Source organism: Chenopodium quinoa, unplaced genomic scaffold (assembly GCF_001683475.1).
Source record: "Chenopodium quinoa cultivar QQ74 unplaced genomic scaffold, ASM168347v1, whole genome shotgun sequence".
NCBI lineage: Eukaryota > Viridiplantae > Streptophyta > Magnoliopsida > Caryophyllales > Amaranthaceae > Chenopodium > Chenopodium quinoa.
The window spans coordinates 2,531,167-2,553,697 of NW_018743099.1; the positions used below are offsets into that span (position 1 = coordinate 2,531,167).

General features: G+C 32.5%; 3 protein-coding genes across 3 annotated transcripts; all 3 read right to left on the bottom strand.

Annotated features, from left to right (window-relative positions):
• Positions 1 to 3,571: 3,571 nt before the first annotated feature.
• On the bottom strand, positions 3,572 to 7,248 carry LOC110731922. Its single transcript, XM_021911840.1, has 5 exons — positions 6,828 to 7,248; positions 6,182 to 6,723; positions 5,856 to 6,110; positions 5,630 to 5,760; positions 3,572 to 5,534 (listed from the first exon to the last, which is right to left on the bottom strand). The coding sequence occupies exons 1-5, from the start codon at positions 7,246 to 7,248 to the stop codon at positions 3,572 to 3,574; spliced, it is 3,312 nt and encodes a 1,103-aa protein (XP_021767532.1).
• Positions 7,249 to 14,644: 7,396 nt separating this feature from the next.
• LOC110731888 lies at positions 14,645 to 15,373 on the bottom strand. Its single transcript, XM_021911807.1, has 2 exons — positions 14,905 to 15,373; positions 14,645 to 14,785 (listed from the first exon to the last, which is right to left on the bottom strand). The coding sequence occupies exons 1-2, from the start codon at positions 15,229 to 15,231 to the stop codon at positions 14,735 to 14,737; spliced, it is 378 nt and encodes a 125-aa protein (XP_021767499.1). The 5' UTR covers positions 15,232 to 15,373; the 3' UTR covers positions 14,645 to 14,734.
• Positions 15,374 to 16,038: 665 nt separating this feature from the next.
• On the bottom strand, positions 16,039 to 22,202 carry LOC110731923. Its single transcript, XM_021911841.1, has 3 exons — positions 21,604 to 22,202; positions 18,158 to 18,757; positions 16,039 to 16,175 (listed from the first exon to the last, which is right to left on the bottom strand). The coding sequence occupies exons 1-3, from the start codon at positions 21,806 to 21,808 to the stop codon at positions 16,039 to 16,041; spliced, it is 942 nt and encodes a 313-aa protein (XP_021767533.1). The 5' UTR covers positions 21,809 to 22,202.
• Positions 22,203 to 22,531: the final 329 nt, after the last annotated feature.

Here is a 22,531-nt window from a genome sequence, read left to right on the forward strand (position 1 = left end):
TCCACACGAATTACTGCACGTATATATGTAATACTGGAATTTTACACCGAAACAGGAAAAATATTAAAATTACGCAAATCAACCAATTCATAACAAAAAGGCTAACCAAATTTTGTATTTATTGAACCTTTCAGAAGCATAACATTCAGTAACTAAAATGTACTTGAAACAGTATTCTAAATAATATTCTATTCAATTAACAAAGTTACATGCAACATGTGTTAAGAAGCTGGAAATTGAAATGTATACTACATACTATAGAAAATATATGCATTAACATTTCATACTTTGAAAAACATTTAAGCAAAACAAAGTAAAGATCAAACCTATACACACCAAATTATCCAACAATTCGTCCTCAGAACTGTCCTCGTCCTCAGTGTCAGGAGTAGACTCAGAAACACCGGCTTCTATAGCAGCAGCAGTGGCTAGAATTTCCTCTTCAGGACCCAAACGAAAAAATGGATCACGTTTCAAGTACCACGGCTTCTATTTGGAATATTCAGAAGAACTGACTATCTCAAGATAATTTGCGCGCAGTGCAGGAGCTCTTTCGGAAGTAGGAGTAATTGCAGGGTCTCTTCTGATCACTTTTCTTTTGACGTAGATTCCGAGACGTTCATAACTCAGCCCGCAATTCGTCTCATGCAACACTGAAATTAACAAAAAATGAAAACGGTTCAAAAAAACCAAAACAAACAACAATAATATCAACAGTGACACAAAAAAAAGAAACGAGCCTTCGGCCCCAACCGAGAATCTTACCCTCTTGATACTTTCGGCTGAGGCCGACGGCAGCTAATATCCTCTCTTGGAAAATATAGTGATAACAAGGTAGCCAAGTGGCTGGAGTATGTTTCTCTCGTCCCCCTCTTCCCGAAGCCACCTTTCCGAAGAGCTTCAGCAGTTGATTATCTTCGGCAAAAAATTCATCAGGACCGATAGCAGACATTTTCGGGTCAGGCATCCTTAGGTATCTCAGTGCTCCAAAGTAGTTTAAATGTTCCTCTTTGGATGGAGCCTTGATCCAAATCCATTGACCCCTCCAATCTTTATCCGAAGTATCGTGAGGCCAAGTGGTCAAATAATCCCGTTTTGCTTCAATACGCCACCATCCAAGACCATTTGGTTCGGAAGACTGTTTATTCAGTACCAAAGTATGCAATTGCCGGAAAACGTTAACACTGGGGTCAAACCCTAAAAAAAGGGAAACCCATAAGACCGTTATAACTCTTCGAATGCTAGCCGGAGTCAACTGGCACAACGCAATGTTATACCCATTCAACACTTTAGTTACAAAGGGATGAAGAGGAAACCTCAGCCCTGATTGTAACTGCCTAGTATATACTCCAATATACCCAGGCGGCGGTCTGTGGATTCTATCCTCTATAACTGGCATTCGACACCAGTATCCGTCCTGTTCATAAATACCATAAAAAATTTCAATTTGCTCAGCGAAACGATATTGGGCATTCTATGTAACCCACCATCTCTACGGAGCAGCAGTTCTAAGGCCCGAATTTTCAGTCGGATTGTACCATTCTTCGGCACCTTCTGGCAGACAGCGAGGCCCATGAATAGCATCGCTGGCAGACAAAGTAGGCTCTTCCCACTCCCTGAATGTCACAGATGAAAATGGTCTAGCAGAAGCTAATGGTACAGCCGATATCGGAACATTGGTCGTAGGTTCCCTTTCCTCCATATCAGAAAGAGTAGTAGCGTGACTAAGAGGTGGCATCTGTCCAAGCGGCTGTCTACGCCGAGGACCTGACGACACAACTTGTGGCCTGTCAGCTTCTTCTCCTTCACCAACAACAGGCGCTTTACCCAAATTCCGACGTCTAACCATAATAATGAAGAACAATCGTACGACAATGGAAATTAAAAAAATGAAATAAATCCGAATGAAATCAGAAATAATTACATGTCCCTAAGTTGGAAATCGGCGGGCTTGTACATCGACATGCCAAATTTTGAAGTACAAATGAGATTAATAGATATTTGGGATGGAAATTAACTGTTGCAAAAGATATTCGGTATTTCTAGGGTTCGGTTTGCAGAAAATTGATTAGTGAATGACGGAGAGAGTATATAACTACAGACTTTTAAATTTTAAATTTAAATTTAGAGAAGTTTAATAGTTAACTGTATCGTCACATTTCCCATTAAACTATTATTAAACTAAATTCTTTAAAATCTAACTACCGATAAAATGTCGCAACTTTTTAATTACACTCACTAATGGTAGTTATAATAACCGTTTAAATTATCCAAACTTCACCAATCTCAAAATGCAATCATTTATAATACAATACTTGTTAATTACACAAATAATATTTTGATTAATAAACAATTTTTAAAAATAATACATACAAATTAAAATATCTATCAGAGTACAAATATCTTTCCCCAGATCCATTTATGTTCAATTTGTTAAATTTTAAAATAATAACATATAATATCTACACTATAGATTCTACTAAACAAATACAAAATTGCTATTAGTATATATAGCCTTCAAAATGAAAACAGTAATAAACTTTTGTAATAAGATACAACTTTATTAAAAGGTTTAATTTAGTATTTTTCACAATGTATATAAACTCTTGTTTTAATTTTGACGACATTTACGTTAAAAAATATAACAACAATTGTAATAATATCATTATATAACAAGAACCATGTTCATCACCGAATGACGGTGAGAATTTGTAACAAAAGGCTTTTAAATCTGAAAGTTTAATAATTAACATAACCATCAAAATTCCCAACTAAACTATTAGTAAACACATTCATCAAAATTCAACTATCGACAAAACATCCCAACCTATTTATTACACTCTCTATTTTCGGTTATAATCATTTACAATATCTACATTTCACCAATTTAAACTTGCAATCATCTGTAATATCTATTAATTACACAAATAATATTTTGATCACTAACTAATCAAAAAAAATAATAAATAAGAAGTTAAATATATACAGAGGATAAATATATTTTTACAAATTCATTTGTGATAAATTTACATAATTCCCAAATCACAATATATAATATCTACAATATTAATTCTGCTAAATCAATACGAATGATCTTAACATAACGAATGCTTTAAATGGAACATAACTTGTTAACCATTCTGAAAAGAAATACAACTTTATAGCAATATTTGTAATTATATTGTTTTTTATAACGCATAAACGCTTGTTATAATTACTATAGTGTTTTTAAAAAAAAAAAAACCGATCACAATAATTGTAATAATTTTATTATACAGCAACAAACATGTTTGATGTTAAACAACTTTTTGGATACTTCAAAATATCAAAGGACACTACATTTCTAACCGAGTTGATGTGATACCCATCAGGCGGTTTCATTGTATAAACAACAACATTCTTAGCCTTTGTTGCCCGAGATAAAGCCACATATAGTTGACCATGTGAAAAACACGGCCGAGGAAGATAGACTGAAACTTGATTCAGTGTTTGTCCTTGTGAATTATTAATCGTCATAGCAAAACATAATTTAATTGGAAACTATTTCCTTTCAAAAGTGAATGGATATCTACTATTTGTTGGAGGGCGTAAAGTTGCTCGATGCAAAAAAAACAGTTTTTCCTTTATATTGACCAATAGAAATTTCACAGACAATAACGTTGGGCTGAAAAATCTTGCAAATCAATCTTGTCCCATTACAGAGACCATCCGAAGGCATTATATTACGTAAAAAAATCACAGGACAATCCTTTTTAAGAACAAGCTCATGGGGACTCATTCCTCCTGGACAAAGCTTATTTACAAACTCTGATGGATAGATATTGCAAGTATCATTGAGCATTGCATCAAAACTCTTATAAATCACTTTATTTCCTGGGAACTGCTCAATCAAAACTGAATTTACCATATCCACATCATCATTCATCGGAGTTAAAATTGCTCTATCTGCAAAGATATCTGATGTAATCGTTCCTTTCTCAACTTCTAGGAAAGTAGCTTTTATAATCTCCAAAATGGGGTCCTTTTCAATCTCTAAATGATGTATCATTCCATCAAGAAGTTCTACATATCCACACTCATTTGTTTGTAATTCACCATTACCAAGAGACAACAAAAACGCACAAAATGTTGGATCTTCACGAGCTCGCTGATTTTCCGTTAACTTGAATCTTTTCAAAGATGGCCAGATATATGAAGCAACAATGCTCGATTCAACAGCCTGAATTAAGGACTTTTGGGGTACAACTGGTAAAACCTGCCTAAAATCTCCACCGAAAATGATAAGCTTACCACCAAAAAGTGTTGTAATTTCACATATATCTTGCAACAGCAAATCAAGTGCCTGTAAATTCACCTTATTCGCCATAGAAGCCTCATCCCAGATAATCAAAGTTGTCTCTTTTAATAATTGTGCTAAACTACCTTGTTTTGGCACATCACACGTAAAACAACTCTCATGATCAACAGGTATTTTAAATCTTGAATGAGTTGTTCTTCCTGAAGGTAGATTTGATGCGGCTATTCCAGATGACGTAGTGGGCAGCACAATTTTATTCATCATTCGAATTTCTGCATATAAACAATTGTATAAAAATGTCTTACCCGTGCCACCTGGTCCATCAATAAAAAAAGCACCTCCTTTTCCCTCATTGACGTGATTCATTATGACATCAAATGCTTTCAATTGAGCTGCATTCAACCTTGCTCTTGAGTTTATATATTCTTTAGGAATAGGTGTATTTAAAGCATCTGCTATATCTCTCGTTTTCCTAAACTCGTCACTGACATTATAGCTCAGATGATCCAACCCAAATGTTTTCAGTGATTTACCCATTGATTCAAGATGTTGCTCTAATAAACTAACAGTTAGTTGTTTCACTTTTCCGGGACAATCTTTAAATTGGTACCTGTAATCTTCCGACAATGATGTATAATATTTTTCCCATAAAGAAGCTGGATCACTCGGCTGGCAAAATATCAGTATTGTTGCAAACAGTCGTCTCAAAGCACACGGTAACTGTATCTCTGCAGCTTTAGTTAGGCAAATGGATGCAGCATCATCATCTTCCAAAAGACCAAGCCGTTTAGCAGTCTCTTGGAATGTAGCACAAACATAATTGTCAACCGTACGTAAGTCTGTAAACGAAGTTGAGTTTCGTACATTAAGCAATAATAGTCGAAGATAATAACGTTCACCTTCGGCAGGCAAGACAAATGATATCCTACCAACAACAGTGAGTGCGTTTTTTCGGTCTTTCCATTCTTTCACACTTGAATTCCATGTGTAGTGTTCTGGAAAATCATTGTATAAAAGGTTAACGCCACCATCAATTGTCGCATTCATTGCAAAGTATTCCGTCAAAGGTGTACGTGCGCGCTTAGGATCTCTAACAACCCGTCTAAGATTTTCAAATGGTCTTACAGCAATGGATTGCATGTTTGGAAGATGCACTGGTATTGGCATAACAGGAGGAAAAATTTCATATAAATCAAAACCAAATATTCGCCATATTCCTTCACACGGAGATACCCACCTACAATTTCAAACCACACAATTCACATGTAATATTTGTAATTATAATATAAAGAAATTTAAACTACGTATGAAAATAAAGCACTCAATACCAACCTGCCAGATTGAAATTGTTCTATTTCATCAATTTTTTCATCATTTGTAGCAGATATCTTGAATGATATTCGGTCATGCCCTTTATAAACATATTTGTATAAATATTTTACTGCTTTGATAGTTGAACAGACCTCAACATTTATATGACAATCAAACATAAGTAATAAATATGGATTATAAGGTACTACCCACTGATTATCTAACTCAGCCCTTCGAACCTTTTTACTTTTTCACCCGTTTGTCTTCTCCTATATATAGGATATCCATCTTTGTTGTTTGCTGTTTCTGAATTGTAATCTTTTGGATATCCATTTTTGCATACCATTTTTTTCCCATCCATTTTAATACAAGGACACTTAGGATTCAACTTCCCGCAAGGCCCATGCATCATATGAGTCAAGACAACTTTACGAAGACGAGGATTATCAAATGATGGGATTTCAGCACAAACAAACTTATCATACTCTGATGGCCCTCTTATCTTGAAATCACGTTTCAGTATTATTAAAAAATGTGCATGTGGTAATCCCTTTTTTTTTAAAACTCAACAACATAAATCATTGCTGCCACTTCACCAAAAATTCTTTCCTTTTTAATTTGTTTTTTTAACGCCAATAATTTTGCACGAAATATACGGGCCACTATATCTGGCCAATCCTGAGCTTTCTCTCCAGGTTGTAAATCACACTTTATTTCGGGCCAATTTGCATTACATGTCATAGTAATAAACAAATCCGGTTTCCCATATCTTTGAACTAATGCCATTGCATTTAGATACTGGCGTTTTAGATCTCTAGGACACCCAATGAATGATGGAGGTAAAACAACAAGATGTCCAATCTTCAAAGCATCTGTCTCTCCACCTGTCACACTATCAAGAATACCCTGATAAAGATCAGATCTAATGATATCTTGATTGTTCCGCAAATAATCGAACCTTGAATTCTTGATCTTCACATACATGTCCACAACAAATTGTTGAAAACATCTTCCACTTCTAAAGAGCATATTTGTAGGCCTCATTTGTAATATGTAGGCATAGTATTCTCTTGGAGATATATACTTATCAGCTCTTGTCCTGTGTTTAACGGTCCCTATATTATGCCAAAAATAAATAAAAAAAACACATTAAATTGCCCAGCACAATAAATAGTTTACAATGAATACGAACTAATATGCATAAATAACAAACACTTACGTGATTCTTGTTCATCTAAGAAATTTTGCACGGTATGAACTGCACAGGAATTAATAGGATCTGGAACCTGTTTTGTATGGTTTTTCCCACCAACATTTCGCTTCTTAAGATTCTGAGTCCATCCACATTCACCAAAAGGGAATAATAACGGGTATTGTAATGGATCATAGCACCCATTATAATGACAAATCCGATGAGTTTGGGCAGACTTTCCATGCACAATAATATGTGGAGTGCTAATTTGACTTGAAGACGCACCATATGGCCATACTACAACAACTTCATCAGAAACAGGTGCATTATAAACACGTTGATCTAAAACAGTATTTTGAGATAATACTATCTGCGTGTTTTCATCTATCTCTATTTCCCTCAACGATCTGAAAAATCTTGCATATGGATTCATTTCAATAATCTTCATTAATACACGAATAATATCCTCCCGTACTTCAGGAAAACAATTTACTCAATTCTGAACTTCGTGCTGGCCATCATAAAAATAAGGCTGCAAAAATTTAGGACTACCATCATCAGGCAGAAGATCTGGAACACAATGATATACTTGCCCATGCATTTTAAATACATATATCCCCTTATATGTTGTCGACTCCGTTTTTCCGCGTATAGAACTATAAGCAAAGAGATTGTTATACATTCGGCTGTATTGCCTGAAATGTTTAGCATCTTCCTCTTCTGATAAATATAATCGACATAACTCATCAAGAAATTGATTAGCTGCAATCACAACCTGTCCACCATAACAACAGAAACTCGGAGTTTCATACATGAATTTCTTTGCATTACAATACAAACAAGACGGAGCACTCTCAAGCACAAGAGGGCCAACTGGAAGATTTTCACCTATCGTTGCAAGCGGTCTCACTGCCGAAACGTTCAAAATACGTTTTTAGAAAAAAAAAAAACCAAATTAATTAAGATTCATTCCAAATATCACATATAACAGTTAATTCTTATACTATAAAGCTAACCGAAACAGTACCTTCTGAACTGGGTTTTTTGGCAGATGAAGATTGTGCAAAAAACAGAGATCTTTTGCTCTTACGTTGTTCACGTTTTTTCCGTTTTTTGGCAGATAAAGACCAATTAATATCACGTTTTTTCCGTTTTTTGGATTCATATCTACAAAAAAACCATAATATATATTAATTTCAAATAATATACAACATAAAGCAGTAGAACATCAAAAACTTACAGTGCCTCACAAACTTCTACTGGTACAGTATGCCATGTCGCATCGAAATACGACAATGCCGAAAAAATTTCTGCTCGTAATAGGAAAAACAAAACAAAAAAACGTGATATAAATTCCATACATCATAGATCATATGAACACGTTTATAATATTAAGTTATCCGAAATAATGCTATCACACTATGTTAAACAATATAACCTGCAGTACACGGTTTCCAACTACTTCTGGATTTTTTTCTATAAAAGAATAAAAACATCAATAAATATAAATAAATACTATAATCATAGTCTGGAACAGAGTGAATCCAGAATTTCGGCGACAAACATGAAGACTTACACTTCTTCACAATCTTGAATAGGCACTTCAAAATAATTATCGAACGGGTGTCCATGTGCTGACCGCAATATTTCACCATATTTATCCACATGATGAACATTTATTGGATTATCATCCATAACCAACACAACGTTTTCCTCAGTAGGCGTAACCAATACATCAACACCCGCTTGACCTTTTTTTGTGACGATGTCTGGCGGAACTTGAGGAGCATTACATATAGTTTCTTCCCCATCCTTACGACCATCAAAAGGAACTGGGGTTCGCCCACCCCAGCCTCCAACCGGTCGACTGCCTGGCCGAAAATATGTCGGCAACGGCATCAACGTTTCTGACAGAAGTTCACCTAAATCGATAATAGGCCTGACCTTTCTTTTTTTGGATCCTTTTTGTTCCACAGTTTGCATAGGCAATGATATGGCCGAATGAGTTTCCAGAATATTTTCAATCATATTTTCGGCACCTGTAGCAAGTTTCGGCTGTTCTTCCATAACTACCGCAACATTATCCTCAGAACATGCGACCAACACATCAACTTCCATTTGGCCTTTAGCGGTAACATTGTCTCCTGAAATTTGAACAACGTTATATTTAGTTCCTTCCCCTTGCTCATGAACATTGAGCGGATCTGAAATGCCCCCACTGCCGAAACCACTCGTTCTCACAACTCGTTGTTTTTTTTTTCGGCTGAATGGATAACTCCTCGGATGAAAGTTGACCTAAGTCGACAATAGGCCTACCCCTTTTTTTAGATCCCCTATGTCCCATAATTCGCACAGGAAAATTTTGCCGAATGAGTTTGAATAAACTCTTCATTTAAATTTTCGGCATTTGTAACAATTCTTGGTTGCTCTTCAATAACTAACGCAACATTATCCTCACCAGGTGTGCTAGAAACACCAACATTCGGTTGATCTTTTCCATCCGTACTCTGTTCCCGCCTTAATCCCTTAAGCATAGATAAGTTCTTCAAAGGAAATTCACCCAAGTCAACATTTATCCCTGTCGCCGAAATGCAAGGTGTTACATTTCGGCTTTGATCTGTCGGCGATCGAGCCGACTCACTTTTAGGAAATTGCCCTGGATTAACAACAGCTCTAGGTTTTATTTTTCTTACCATATGTACAACATTTCGCCCAAAAAAAAATGATCAGATTATAAATTTACGCGTATTTCCTGTATTCGTGCTTCAGCATAATCGCACCAACAGGTAAAGAAGAATGGTAAAGAATGTATAAACATGATATCAGATAAAACTCCGACTATCTATACAGGTTAAAAAACATGTAATTAAACAGGCAAACCCATAATTAGTAACAAAAAAATGTACAATAAATAACTTAATCCGTAAATATAAGTAACAATTTGTAGATGTACAAAAACCACTACAAAAACATAGTTTCAAAACACCGACATCAACTACCTATCCAAATCAAACATCTACAATTGCCCTGGATTAACAACAGCTCTAGATTTTATTTTTCTTACCATCTGTACAACGTTTCGCCCGAAAAAAAAATTGATCAGATTCTAAATTGTTAGGATTGTGTTATGATTTGATGCTTTGACATTTTTAATTGAAAACAAAACAATTGTGTTATCAGAACTAAGCAAAAGAATTGAGAACAAAACACAACACACATAACCTAAATTTTTAATTGCATGCAACAGAACAAAAGCATCGAGACCTACAATTCCACATAACCGAAGAAAAACCCAAAACAAAAATAAAAGGCTAAAACACAAATATAAATGAACATAACATAATACAGCAAACTAATTTTTATAAATAAACAAAATTGACAAATTTTACCACAACATCGGGAAAAAAAAACATAATGAAAACACACAATTTAAAAACAGAACATACAAATAAAGTCATCACCAGATCCAATTCAGAACTTGAAACAAAAACACAACACACAGAACCTAAATTTGTAATTGCATGCTACAAAACAAAAGCATCGAGACCTATAATTCCACATAACCGGAAAAGAACCAAAAAAAAAAAATAAAAGGCCAAAACACAAATATAAATTAACACAACACAATACACCAAACTAATTTGTATTCGATTTAAATCACAACACAGACCAAAAAAAAAAAATAGTATTTACCAAACAAAGTAAACAAAGGTAACTCCAATCACGACAGAAAAGAAAAACCAAAACACGAAACTGGAATACAGAGAAAAAGGAAATAGAAAGAACATAAAAAAAAAGGAAATAAACCCCAATGACAAACAAACAAAAACAATGCAAACGCAAAGGCCGTGAACAATACAAATAGACAAACAAATTTAGTCCAGCTGAATGCAAAAAAAAAAATCACCGAAACCTCCAATCCCACAAAATTCGAACAAACACTAAGCAAATACACAACAATGAAATCCAAATTGCAATAAACAAAAATAAATCACAACACAAACCTGCATATAACTCCAATGGCGAACGGAATAGAAGAACGAAAGCACAAATTTGGAAAAGAAAATTAAAATAAAAAACCACTTATATATAGAAAGAGAAGCCACTTATATATAGAAAGAGGGAATAGAAGAACGAAAAAACAAAATTGGAAGAGAGAGAAACAGAAAATGGAAATAACCTAAGGAAAACCAAAAAAAAGCCGCCTATATATAGAAAGAAAATGTTTCGGCGAAAGGCCGAATGTAACAGACAAGGACAAATCCGAGAAGCAAATGTTGTACTGTTCAAAATTGGTACTGTTCAAAATTGGAAATTGATTTGCCTTACTGTTCATAATGAGAGGAGCGGTGAACTTCTCTCTTTTTAAGAGTTGTAGATAATCCTTTTGAATTTTATTTTTTTTGTAGTAATAAGCAATTAAGTGTGGTTTAAAGTCCAATTAAAAAAATTAGTATGTTTGGTTATATACAGCTATATATATTGTCTATCACTTTTGGATATATTTAGTCATTCATCATAATAATTAAAGAAGAGAAGAAAAAAAAGAAACTGATATGTTTTGAACCATTGTAGAAGCTAATATGTTTAAACTTTAGTGAGATGCAAACCAAATAGAATCCAAACTTGTTAAAACATTAGGAAGATACTACCTCCGTTGTGTTTTAATTAAGTTGACTCTTTTCTTTTATCACGCTTGTTAACGCACTATTTTAACAATTAATATATCTCTAAATATCGACATTGTAATATTATACAAAGTGGATATTAAAAAAATATGCATATTGAGACAATTCAAATATATAATATTCCATATGATTGTGTTTTATACAAAATATAATGGACATAAATCATAAAAGCTAGTTAAAATATAGTTTGTGAATAGTACAAAAGTAAAAATGATGTCAACTAAAAAAAACAAAAAAAAAACAGAGAAAGTATATATATATAAATTAAACGAGTATACTAAAGTAGAAAATTAGAAAATTTATTGGATAGCAAGGTACTTATTTAATTACATAATTAAGGGCATGTTCTTATCCTCTTATAAACATATAATATTGATTCCACCGCAAAGGCGAGAATCATTAATATCTTGAAGGTGTTATGAAGAATAGTACATCAATAATTTGGTAATGAAGTTTACAAAATATAGCATATTATAGTACGTGAGGCATCACAAATTATACTTACCGTACGTCTCATAGACACATTTCACTTGAATGAAAACATAATACATCCTCCATCCTCAACATTGACAAAATTTACAATGTTCACGTACATGAACATAACTCTTTTGGCCGTCGTTTGTGATTTATATGTTAGAAAATATAAAATTATGTGGGATCTTTTTAGATTTGTCTTGATTTATACTTCAAAGTATCAACCTTTCTCTTTTTTTTTTCCCTTTCCTGCTAAAATAAATATAAAGATATTAATGACATATATAAATAGTGAACTGATAAGTATAAAACTCCAACGTTGTAGTTAAAAAAGAACGAAGGAAGTATTTTATTTTCATTTCACTCAGCTTTCTAGTTGCTGCTCACATAAAAAACCTTGTTTTACAAGGAAAAAATCACATTAATAATTCCAACTTTAAGCGATTTACCTACTTGGAATATGATTATATTCTAATAATCCCACCTTTAATTTAATTTGCTACAGTTTGCCTCTAGCACCCCAAATGACCAATTACCTAATGAATGGGTATTTTTTTTATTATTATATTAATGCCACGTGTTGCAATTTAAAAAAAAAATTCAAAAATAGAAATTCAAAAAAAAAAAAAAACAGAAAAAAAAACTAACCTACCTTTCCCTACCACCACTCCCTCCCCTTGCCCCACCGTTAAACCCCAATACCCAACCCCTCTGCCCCTTTTCCCACCGTGTAAACCCCCAGCCTCCACCCCTCCCTTTCCCTACCAGTACACCCACAACCCCACCCTAAACCAACTCCCCCCCCCCCAACCCCGAACCCTGACACCACCCCCTCCACGAAATCGTTCGGAACTATTATACTTCCCTTGTGTTTTAATAAGTGTTACACTTACCAAATTCGGCCATATTTTAATAAGTGTTACACTTCCTTTTTTGGCAAAATGTTATATTTTAATATTATATCTTTTTCTCTTATGGTCCCCACACAAACCCACTACTATTATTTTTTTTATTTATTATTTCTTTTCTCTCACATTCATTACACAATAAAATATTAACCACATTATCTTTTTTTTTTAACAATTTTTTAATATTTCAACTACTCCACTTACCTCTTATTTTATTTAATTCAATTAAATTGCCTAAATCTATGTGTCGCTCAAAGTGTAACACTTATTAAAACATGGAGGGAGTACAAATGATATGGTCAATCATATTTGTGGTAGGGTAAGTTGTTTCGGTCGATTTCGTGGATGAGGATTGTTAAGGGGGGAGTGTTGTCGGGGTTTGGCGAGGGGAAATTTTGGCCAGTTTCATGCGGGTGATTTAATTTAGGGGGTGGTGGTGGGTTTGCTCGGTCGTTTCAGGGGTAGAAGGGCCAAATGGCCATTTTCGGTGGTTAGGGGGGCGGTGGCCGATCGATATTCGATTGGGCTAGTGGTGGCCTAGGGTTGAACGATGGAGGAAGGGGAGGGGTGGTGGCTAGTAAAGGTTTTTTTTTTTTTTAGACTAATAACGTGTTGACACGTGTCATGGCACCTATTATAGCAGGTCGTTGATCGATTGAGCTTGCTAAAGGCAAACTAAAAAAGTGGGATTATTAGAAAAATGCCAAAGTTGGGGTTATTTCAGAATAAATCGCCCAAATTTAGAATTTTAAGAGTGAATTTTTCCTTTTTAGGCCTCACCTCTACAACAAACCAGAGTACCACACTACTTTTTTTTTTTTCATTTTTTTTATTTCACTCAGCTTCCTATCAGGCCTCACCCATTTCTTAAGTTTGTTTTTCTACCTTTTTTTTTATTTTTTTTTTATTTTTTTTTACTTTGATGAAAAGTTTCGTTTTTCTACTTTGTTGTCCTTAACTTTCCCTTCTCCTTCAACATTGTCAAGCTGAACACCTGATTGCCTACAATAAACTAAATTTCACAGCTTGCTACAATTGTCCTTAACTTTTATAAGTAAGCTAGGTATTAACATATGGATATCACAACAAAATTAGGGTCAGTTGTTGGACTAGTTAGAGAACAAATGGAACTATTTTCTACTCCAAAAGTCCTATTTTTTTTTTTTGTCCCCTTTCAAAGATTTATAGTTTTTCTATTAATTACTGAGCTGATTTTCCCCTTGCTTTACTGTGCATAAGCTAAACTGCTCAAGTAATATAAGTATGTGGTTCAACAACTTGTGTCTGTATTATGACTATTGTACTACATAGTTCTTAAATAACCTCCCACAACATTCTTAGGTGCCCAAAATCTCATAAAAATTCTTTAAAAAAACAAAAATTGTCACTCAATTAGAAGACATTATATTGGTTTTCATTTCACTAAGAATGTCTCAAATAATACTCTTACTTCTTTGTCCTGTCAAAAAATAAAATAAAATTCTTTGCTTTCAAAAACTGCACCACTTTAAATAGCAATGAGTAACTTTTACAATACATATTATTAATTTTTTAGTTTAGTAAAAAAAAGGACAGTATACAAAAATTTGATACATGACTTATGAATATACATGCAAATTAAACCAATTCAATCAACAACATTTTATATTGATATACTATGTACACCGTATGCTTTTGATAAATTAGAAGAAATGTCTTTATCAAGTAAATTTACAGAGTATATAAATCAATAATACACTGAAAACAAATGATGTTATATATATATATGTGTGTGTATCATGTAATAAGTACTCATGATAAGTGCTAAACACCACAAGAATTCAATACCTACAAGAATTTTATTGAATTTATTTGTTGCTTCAATTCACTCAACATTCTGGCTACTACTGCCTTCGCAACACGGAAAAGCTTTACCCTGAAAGTCATAGATTCATCAAATAAGTTATGCATAATTTACAACTAGCAATTATATATAATCCTATAAAGTTATTAAAGGATGTCAAAAACATATTTATCTTCGACAAGAGAGCTCACCAATTCAAGCAGATACATTGGGTCTCTCTGATTTTGCTTTTTCTTTGCTGAAGAGATCGATAGCACTTTGTACAAGAGGGTTCTGTTCGCCGAAACTCCAATAAGAGAGCACATTATGATGATTATGATGACTGCCCAAAGAACCTTTGGGTATATAACCACATAGACCCCAGTCATAAATGCTAATATAGTGGAGTAAAACGCTACCATGAGTAACACCATGCTACGATCAATCAATAACAACGAATTACTCGAATCTTGGACCATAGACCATACAAGGCAAATCAAAACCAACATGGAAGTACACATAGCCAATGTATTAGACATCAAAAATACCAAAAATGCAACCTTTTTGGCTAAAAGTGCTTCCCCGCTTTCTTGATTTAATCCGCCAGGAAGAGTAAAACCAGCAGTAAATGTAATAGTGGCTAATAGAGCCGCCACCACAAATAGTGAATTTCGCACTTCTAACAAACTGGTCCTACGCTGGAAGTATGATGTTTTTATCCATGGATTAAACCCGATTCTTTGGCACATTTCTTCCTGCACATGGTTTGCAATAAAATAGATAACTACATGTACACAAATTTTGTGATTTACTTAAAGTAACTTTGGGGTATTATTTGTGAAATATTAAAAATTCTAAAGTTGCAACTAATATGTAAGGGAGGAAGTAGAAAAATTGAAAAGCATACCCATTCACTATCGTTTGTGCAAGCTTGCTCCAACAAATCAATGGGAGTGTTTTGATCTTCATCCTTGATGTTATAAGCTATTTTTTCCATGTCGAGTAATGTTTCTGTCAAAGGTAATATTCGATTTTGTATTGCTAAGTGTAAAGGTGTCTTCCCTTGAGAATTTTGAACATTGATTAGATCTTTCATGCGTGAAATCGTAAGAAGCTCTTCGTATTCTATTAAACTTGACAGTTTCATATGATGTAAAGGAGTATTCTTATGCTTAATACAAAGATCTCGAAAACCAGCTTGATTATGGTCAATAAAGGCACGAAGAGCCGAGACATGACCGTGCTCACATGCTTTAATCCAAGCCAAGGGTGCTCTATTGAATACAGACGGGTCCTTTTTCAGTACAACTTTTATAAACCATGCAGTATCAGTTTCATATGCTGTATCACCTTATCAGTACAACTTTTATAAACCATGCAGTATCAGTTTCATATGCTGTATCCCAAGGTGATTGTTTATTGTTATCCTGTTCGGTTATGAACTCTGGTGCTTCATTAACTAGCCATGTCCCAAATTCTTCATCTAATTTCATAGTTTATAAAAAAGTTAATGTAAGAATCATGTATTCGCCCTAACTTCATAAAAATCTCATTTCCTTTTACTTGTCTTTTCTTAACTATAGTTGTCAATTTCCAATTGCATTCGATCCAAAAAATAAAAATTAAAAGTTAAGCTTATGAAAAGAGCACAATAATTTGAGAATGGTTTTCACCAAAAAAAAAATAAAAATAAATAAATAAATAAATAATAATAATTTCAGAATGAAGAGAGTATATGCTTTAAGCCTATAAAAATATACTCCTTTATTCTTTAATTATCATTATCTTTCCATTCACTAGTCTGTTTATGTAAAATGAAATAGTAAGTGCGTCCTTTTTTTAAAAAAAAAAAAAAATAGGTAGGAGTGAAAAGTTTGTTTATAAAATTTATGTGGGTCATATGGTGGGTAAAGAGTAATAAAAGTGGATATTTTCTTTACCATAAAAAGAATAAAGCAAAATAAGAAGATAAAAAATGAAAAGTAGTAAGTTAAAAAACTAAAAAAAAATAATAAAAGAATGGTGGGAGTTTTAAAATTCATTTTCATATATATACTACATTCGTTTTATATTAACTTTGGATATTATTTGTGAGATATAAAATATTTTAAAGTTCAAATAATAAGAAACGGAGGTATAATTGTTATTAAGAAAAATTGCATTGCCTGGAATAATCCGATCATTGTCTCATCCGCCCAAAATAATCCCACCTTTCAATTATTTTTTTAATAATCCGAAGTTTGATGTCAATACGCTTAAAATGGTCCCAAGTGACCGGTAACCTATTAAATAGGTAATTTTTTGTTGGGTTTTAAAATACACATGTCACAACGTGATTTATCTAAAATGTAAAATTAAAAATAATAAATTTAACAAAAAAAAAAAAAAATCATTCAGACCCAGCCACCCTAAAAATCTTTCTTTCTCTCTTCCACCACCTCCAATGGCGGCGATATCTACCATCTCTGAACCCACCTCCGCTGTTGTCGCTCTCATCGACGAGCTCAATAAGCGTCGCGTTCCTCTTATCATCGTCGTCAAAGAAGAATACTTTGGGACGGGAAAAGGAGAGGGGCTGGAATCGCGACGTGAAAGAGGGGGAGGGCCGGAATTGGGACGGGGAAGGGGTTGGTGCGGCGGGGTTGGTGGTTTATCGGTTAATTAATTTATTTTTTTTAAGAAATTAATTGATAATTTTTAAAATTTTCTTAAAAGATAATTTTAACTTTTTTTCTAAATTATATTTGGACCAATTAGGTATTGATACGTGTTAGATAACTTGTCATAAAAAGTTAGTTGATCGGTTGGGACCATTTGAAGCGAATTGACATTAAAGGAGGTGGGATTATTTTGGGCGGATGAGGTAAAGGTCGAATTATTCCAGGCAATTTTTCCCTATTATTATTATTATTATTATTATTATTATTATTATTATTATTATTATTATTATTATTATTATCCCTTCTTTTCACCAGGTGAAATTAGAAATACCAGTTAATCCCTGCATGTCTTCGTCAAGTGTGAGGCAAAGTAGCAATTGATAGTCAAACAATGTAATAACATAGAGTGCAACTAGGCGCATAGCTGCTATTTATTTGGGATGCATATATGAGGGCTAACTGATAAATTCACATAGTTTCTTTTATTTTTACTGTGGTATTTTTTGATGTACCATTATACATGTATTTTATACTTCTATAGTATAGGTTATTTTAGTAGTACTATTTATAGTCATTATAAGTAATAGTGGTATAATATTTGATGACAATTTATATACTTATTTGTACCACTAGAAAAACATTTTTCATCACTCTTTTGTCTTATTCATGCTATTTACTTGCCATGTAAATAGTAGCTATGCGCCAATACTTAACCAATAACATATACTCCGTACCTTTTATCTCGTAAATTATGTGTAATAATAAATGCTAAATATTATTCTATGAAGGAACGAAAAACTAATACCTGTTAAGCTTATAGCAAGATGCAATATATTCCGACCAGTTGAGGAATTTTTTAGATATTCGGTCCTGCTTCTCTTATCCAAATTTCCCAATATGGCTTTGGCTACTTTAGAGCAATTGTTTTGTATAGCAAGAAACAAAGTAGAGTGCTTTGGCTCGTAATAATCAAGCAGTTCCTTTATAGATTGATTAACCCTGAGTAGTGCCAATATGTAAAGTGCAAGATCTTCACGTTTGTTGCGTAATGCCAAGTGTAGAGCTCCTTCCTTTTCTTTATTCTTTTCAAACCATGGCAATTGATGGAAAGCATTTACGCTCCAAATAAGTTTGTCTTTTTTGTAAGCTTCAACAAGGAGTGGTACAATCTGGTTTGTTGCTTCATGAGTGGTAGTTGCAGCAACATGAAAGGGATTGTTTTGATAATTGTAATCCTTAACATCAACAAGTTTTACAAACTGATCTTTCCACTTGCTCTCCAATATGAATTTAAATAGCCATTCTTTGTCACTTTTTATCCAACTATGAACTATTGTAGATCCTTCTTTATCTACTCCTTTGATTAATTCTGGATGTCTTTCCATTAGTTGTGCACTAAAGTCTTCTGCTTGTAAAGAAGAATTGCTATTTAATATTTTTTCTACAATCATTCATAATTAAACAATATACATATAAAAAAAAGCCTAATTTTATTTTGTAATTTACTTCCTTTGTAGTTTTTAAGTTAACTCATTTGTCAATGCATAAATTCAACTGTAGTATCTTTAAAGAATTATTATTAAAAGTTACTTGTATAAAAGTTGATTTTTGAAATTACAAATCAAAAACAAAATTAAAATGATCAGACATGATTATGTTCGTTTTTTAGCTAAATTATGTTACATATATAATGTGAAAAGTCGAAATGTATCAATTGTTAAAATTGACACTCTTTTTTTTGGAAGTAGTATTTATAATATCACCTTTAATAAATCTAAACTATGAATAGTTAAAGTTATTAGTAATTGCAAAGTTGTGCATAATGAATTATGTGTAAAGTCAATCGACATGGTACAATTAAATAAATAATTGGCAACTTTTTATTTATTTTTTTTGGGAAACATTTTGCTTGAGATCAGACTCACCGTGAATCCAATATATCTGATATTAATAATCTAATATCCGACATTAATAATCTAATATCTAACATGAGAAATCTAATACCTGACATTAATAATCTAATAATCTAATCTATGTCATTAATAATCTAATATCTAACATTAGAAATCTAATATCTGACATTAATAATCTAATATGTAACTATAGTAATCTAACATTAGTAATCTAGTACGGAGTATTTGAATTCTGACAATAGTAATCTAATATATGACATGAGTATATTAGATTACTAATGTCAGATATGAAATTATTAATGTAAGATATTAGATTATTAATGCCAGATATATTGAACTCATCGTGAGTCCGACTCACCCAACTTTTTTCGTTTATTTTATATTCTCGTATAATTAGTTAATTAAAAAACTTCGTTCTTTCGCTTTTTATGAGATGAAACATTTTACTCCGTTTTTGCTACTTTATCCAAGCAAGAGTTCAAGACTCAAGAGAGCTTGTTTGGTTAATCTTTAAAATTAAGGGAAACAGATCAAATTTATGGGAATGTGCAAATGGGGGTGTTTGTTTGATAACAACATAGTAGTAAAGTATCTGTAAAAAAACATAGTAATAAAGTGAAGAGAGTAAAAAACCATAGGATCGAAATTAAAATTTCTCAGAAATATACTACCATGGTCCCCTTTGGTTAATCAAAATTCGAGGCTCGGGAATTTCAAGCTCCTTTGATTTATAAAAGTTAAACAGGAATACCAAAATTCCTAGGATTTGTAAGTGGAAAGTAACATCCCATGCAACATGATTTCTCATAAGAATTAACTTCCCATATAAACCAAACAAGAAATTAATGAGTCGGAAGTATTAGAATATTAGAAAGTTTCCAATAAAAGGGAATTAAGTGTGTCATTAAAAAAACAGAGGTTTTTAGGAATATGCATCACTTATAAAACATTGAGAGAGTAATAAATAAAGATATTAGAAATTAATATTTGGATGATATTCTCTACATTTTTTTGTTTGTTCTATTTAAAAATTTTGCGATAAAAAATACAAAGGAAAAAACTAAACCTAATAAACAAGATTTCAAATGATTTCATTTTTCCTCACAAAATATCACAAATATAAAGAAATTAGTTCCTTGCCAGCATGCTCAGATGTGTATTTACAAGGAAAATATATTATGTTTATAAATTAGTGTAAGTTTAATTTGTATTTACTAATTTTTTTTCTATCATGTTATTTTTTAAGTAAAAAAATATTGGTCGGAAAATTTTGGTTGTGGATGCACCACGTATACATTTGGGATAATTTTATTGATTAAGAATTTAGTTTAAATTATAGGGATAGTTTTCAAATGACTACAATAAAATTGTAGCCATTATACTAGATTAAACCTCAACCATTTATTAGATTTTGACTAATTTAAACCTTTTATTGGGATGACTTTGTGGTTTTAAAAAATAATTTGATAAAAAAAAAATGAAAAAACTACTATACACGTTCATTCAGTTTCTATCCTTCAATTACTCTGTACTTTGCTTTGCTCCATCATTTCATTTATTTGCAATTACTGTTTTATGAAAATAGATCACAAATCCTCACACATGCTTAATCGGAAGATGGAATTTGGGTGATTTATTTTAAAGGTAGGATGATGATGAATGTTAAATTTGGGTGAGGAAAAATCCAATTTCCCTTTTTTAATTCTTAATTAGCTAATCAATTTGTATGCTTATATGGCTCTATGCATATTTGATGGAGATGTGAAGTAGATGTCTCTTAGTTTAGAGGTAGAGAAATCATTTGTGGCTTATACCGGTAAAATTTGAAGGGTCAAGGTTGAAAACAGTTTCAATGGTTACAATTTTATTGTAGCCACTGGAAGTCATCCTAAATTATAAATAATATATTGTGTAAATTATATAGCACCATGTCAACTTAAGATGGATAAATCATGACAAAAATGTTTTATTTCCTTGCATTGCTTTAGGTTTTAGTGGATAGTAAAGATGAGAAAGAGAAAACTAAAGAGATATCCATATTTTTATCTGATAACGATGACCAAATCAAAAGTAGTTAGAGTAGAATTTTCTCTTAATTATCATTTGTGAACATTCAGTAATATCTATCTCGTTTAACAGCTTGTATGTATATCTTCTTAGTTTGTTATTATCTTTTGTAAACTTAGATTACAGTACTTCTTAGGTGTATAAATACATGTTAAACCTAATGAGAATATCATCAACTTCTCACATACTCTATTATCTTATATTATCTATTATCAATAATAATGCTATAACTGAAAGGTAAAAAAGGAAAATGAATAGATCGTCGACTCACCTGTGCATAATGGAGCAAGGTGCAAGATATTGAGCTTTTGATGATCCGTAAGAAGTTGAGTCCAACCTTTGTTATCGATTATCTTCAATATCTCTTTGGCAACTGTATGACATTGAAATGCGACAGCCAAGAATAGAACATTCTTCTTACTTTCGATAACTACATTTTCATCCACTGACAAAAAAATATATTGCGAGATTTTCATTCTTATGGGCTATGGCCAATGACAAAGGTGTATCTCCTTTAATGTTGTCCTTCACTAACCAAGGATGTTGATTATTTGAAAGGCTTGGTGATTCTTTTTTGTAAATATCTATTAGCAATTCTGCAATTTTTGTAGCATCTTCTGTACACGGGGCATTTCTAGCCAAGTCGTGTAATGGATTGCCACCATAATTATTCGTTGAAGATACCAAGTATGTGAAAATCTTATTTACATCTTGGATGATATCCTTACAATCTAAGAGAATTTTGAATGGCCAAATTTTACCATATGCCCACAAATTAAATGCCGAAAATCCATGCTTATTTTTTTGTTTAATTAGCTCTGGCTCTCTCTGAAGTAGTCCTCGAAAGATTTATTCTGATTCTTCTGTAATTAAAAAAAAAAGAAAGGTTTTCAAAGATTATAATTATGCACATGTGTGTATATTTGTGTGTTAATATATATATATACATATACTGATATACATATATTCGTATATGTTAACTTTCACTAAATTATACGGAATACTTTATAAAGAAAAAGGTAATCACGTAATAAGATTTTATTTGATTCATATTGATGTTAGACGTACCTAAACTCCTCCTTGTATCTTATTTCTTAAAAATTAAAAAAAAAAAAAAATTAATGTTGTACGAAGTACAATATTATTTTAACACAACTTTCTCATTAAGGTGTTTGTTCCATTTTGACTTACCATGTGTT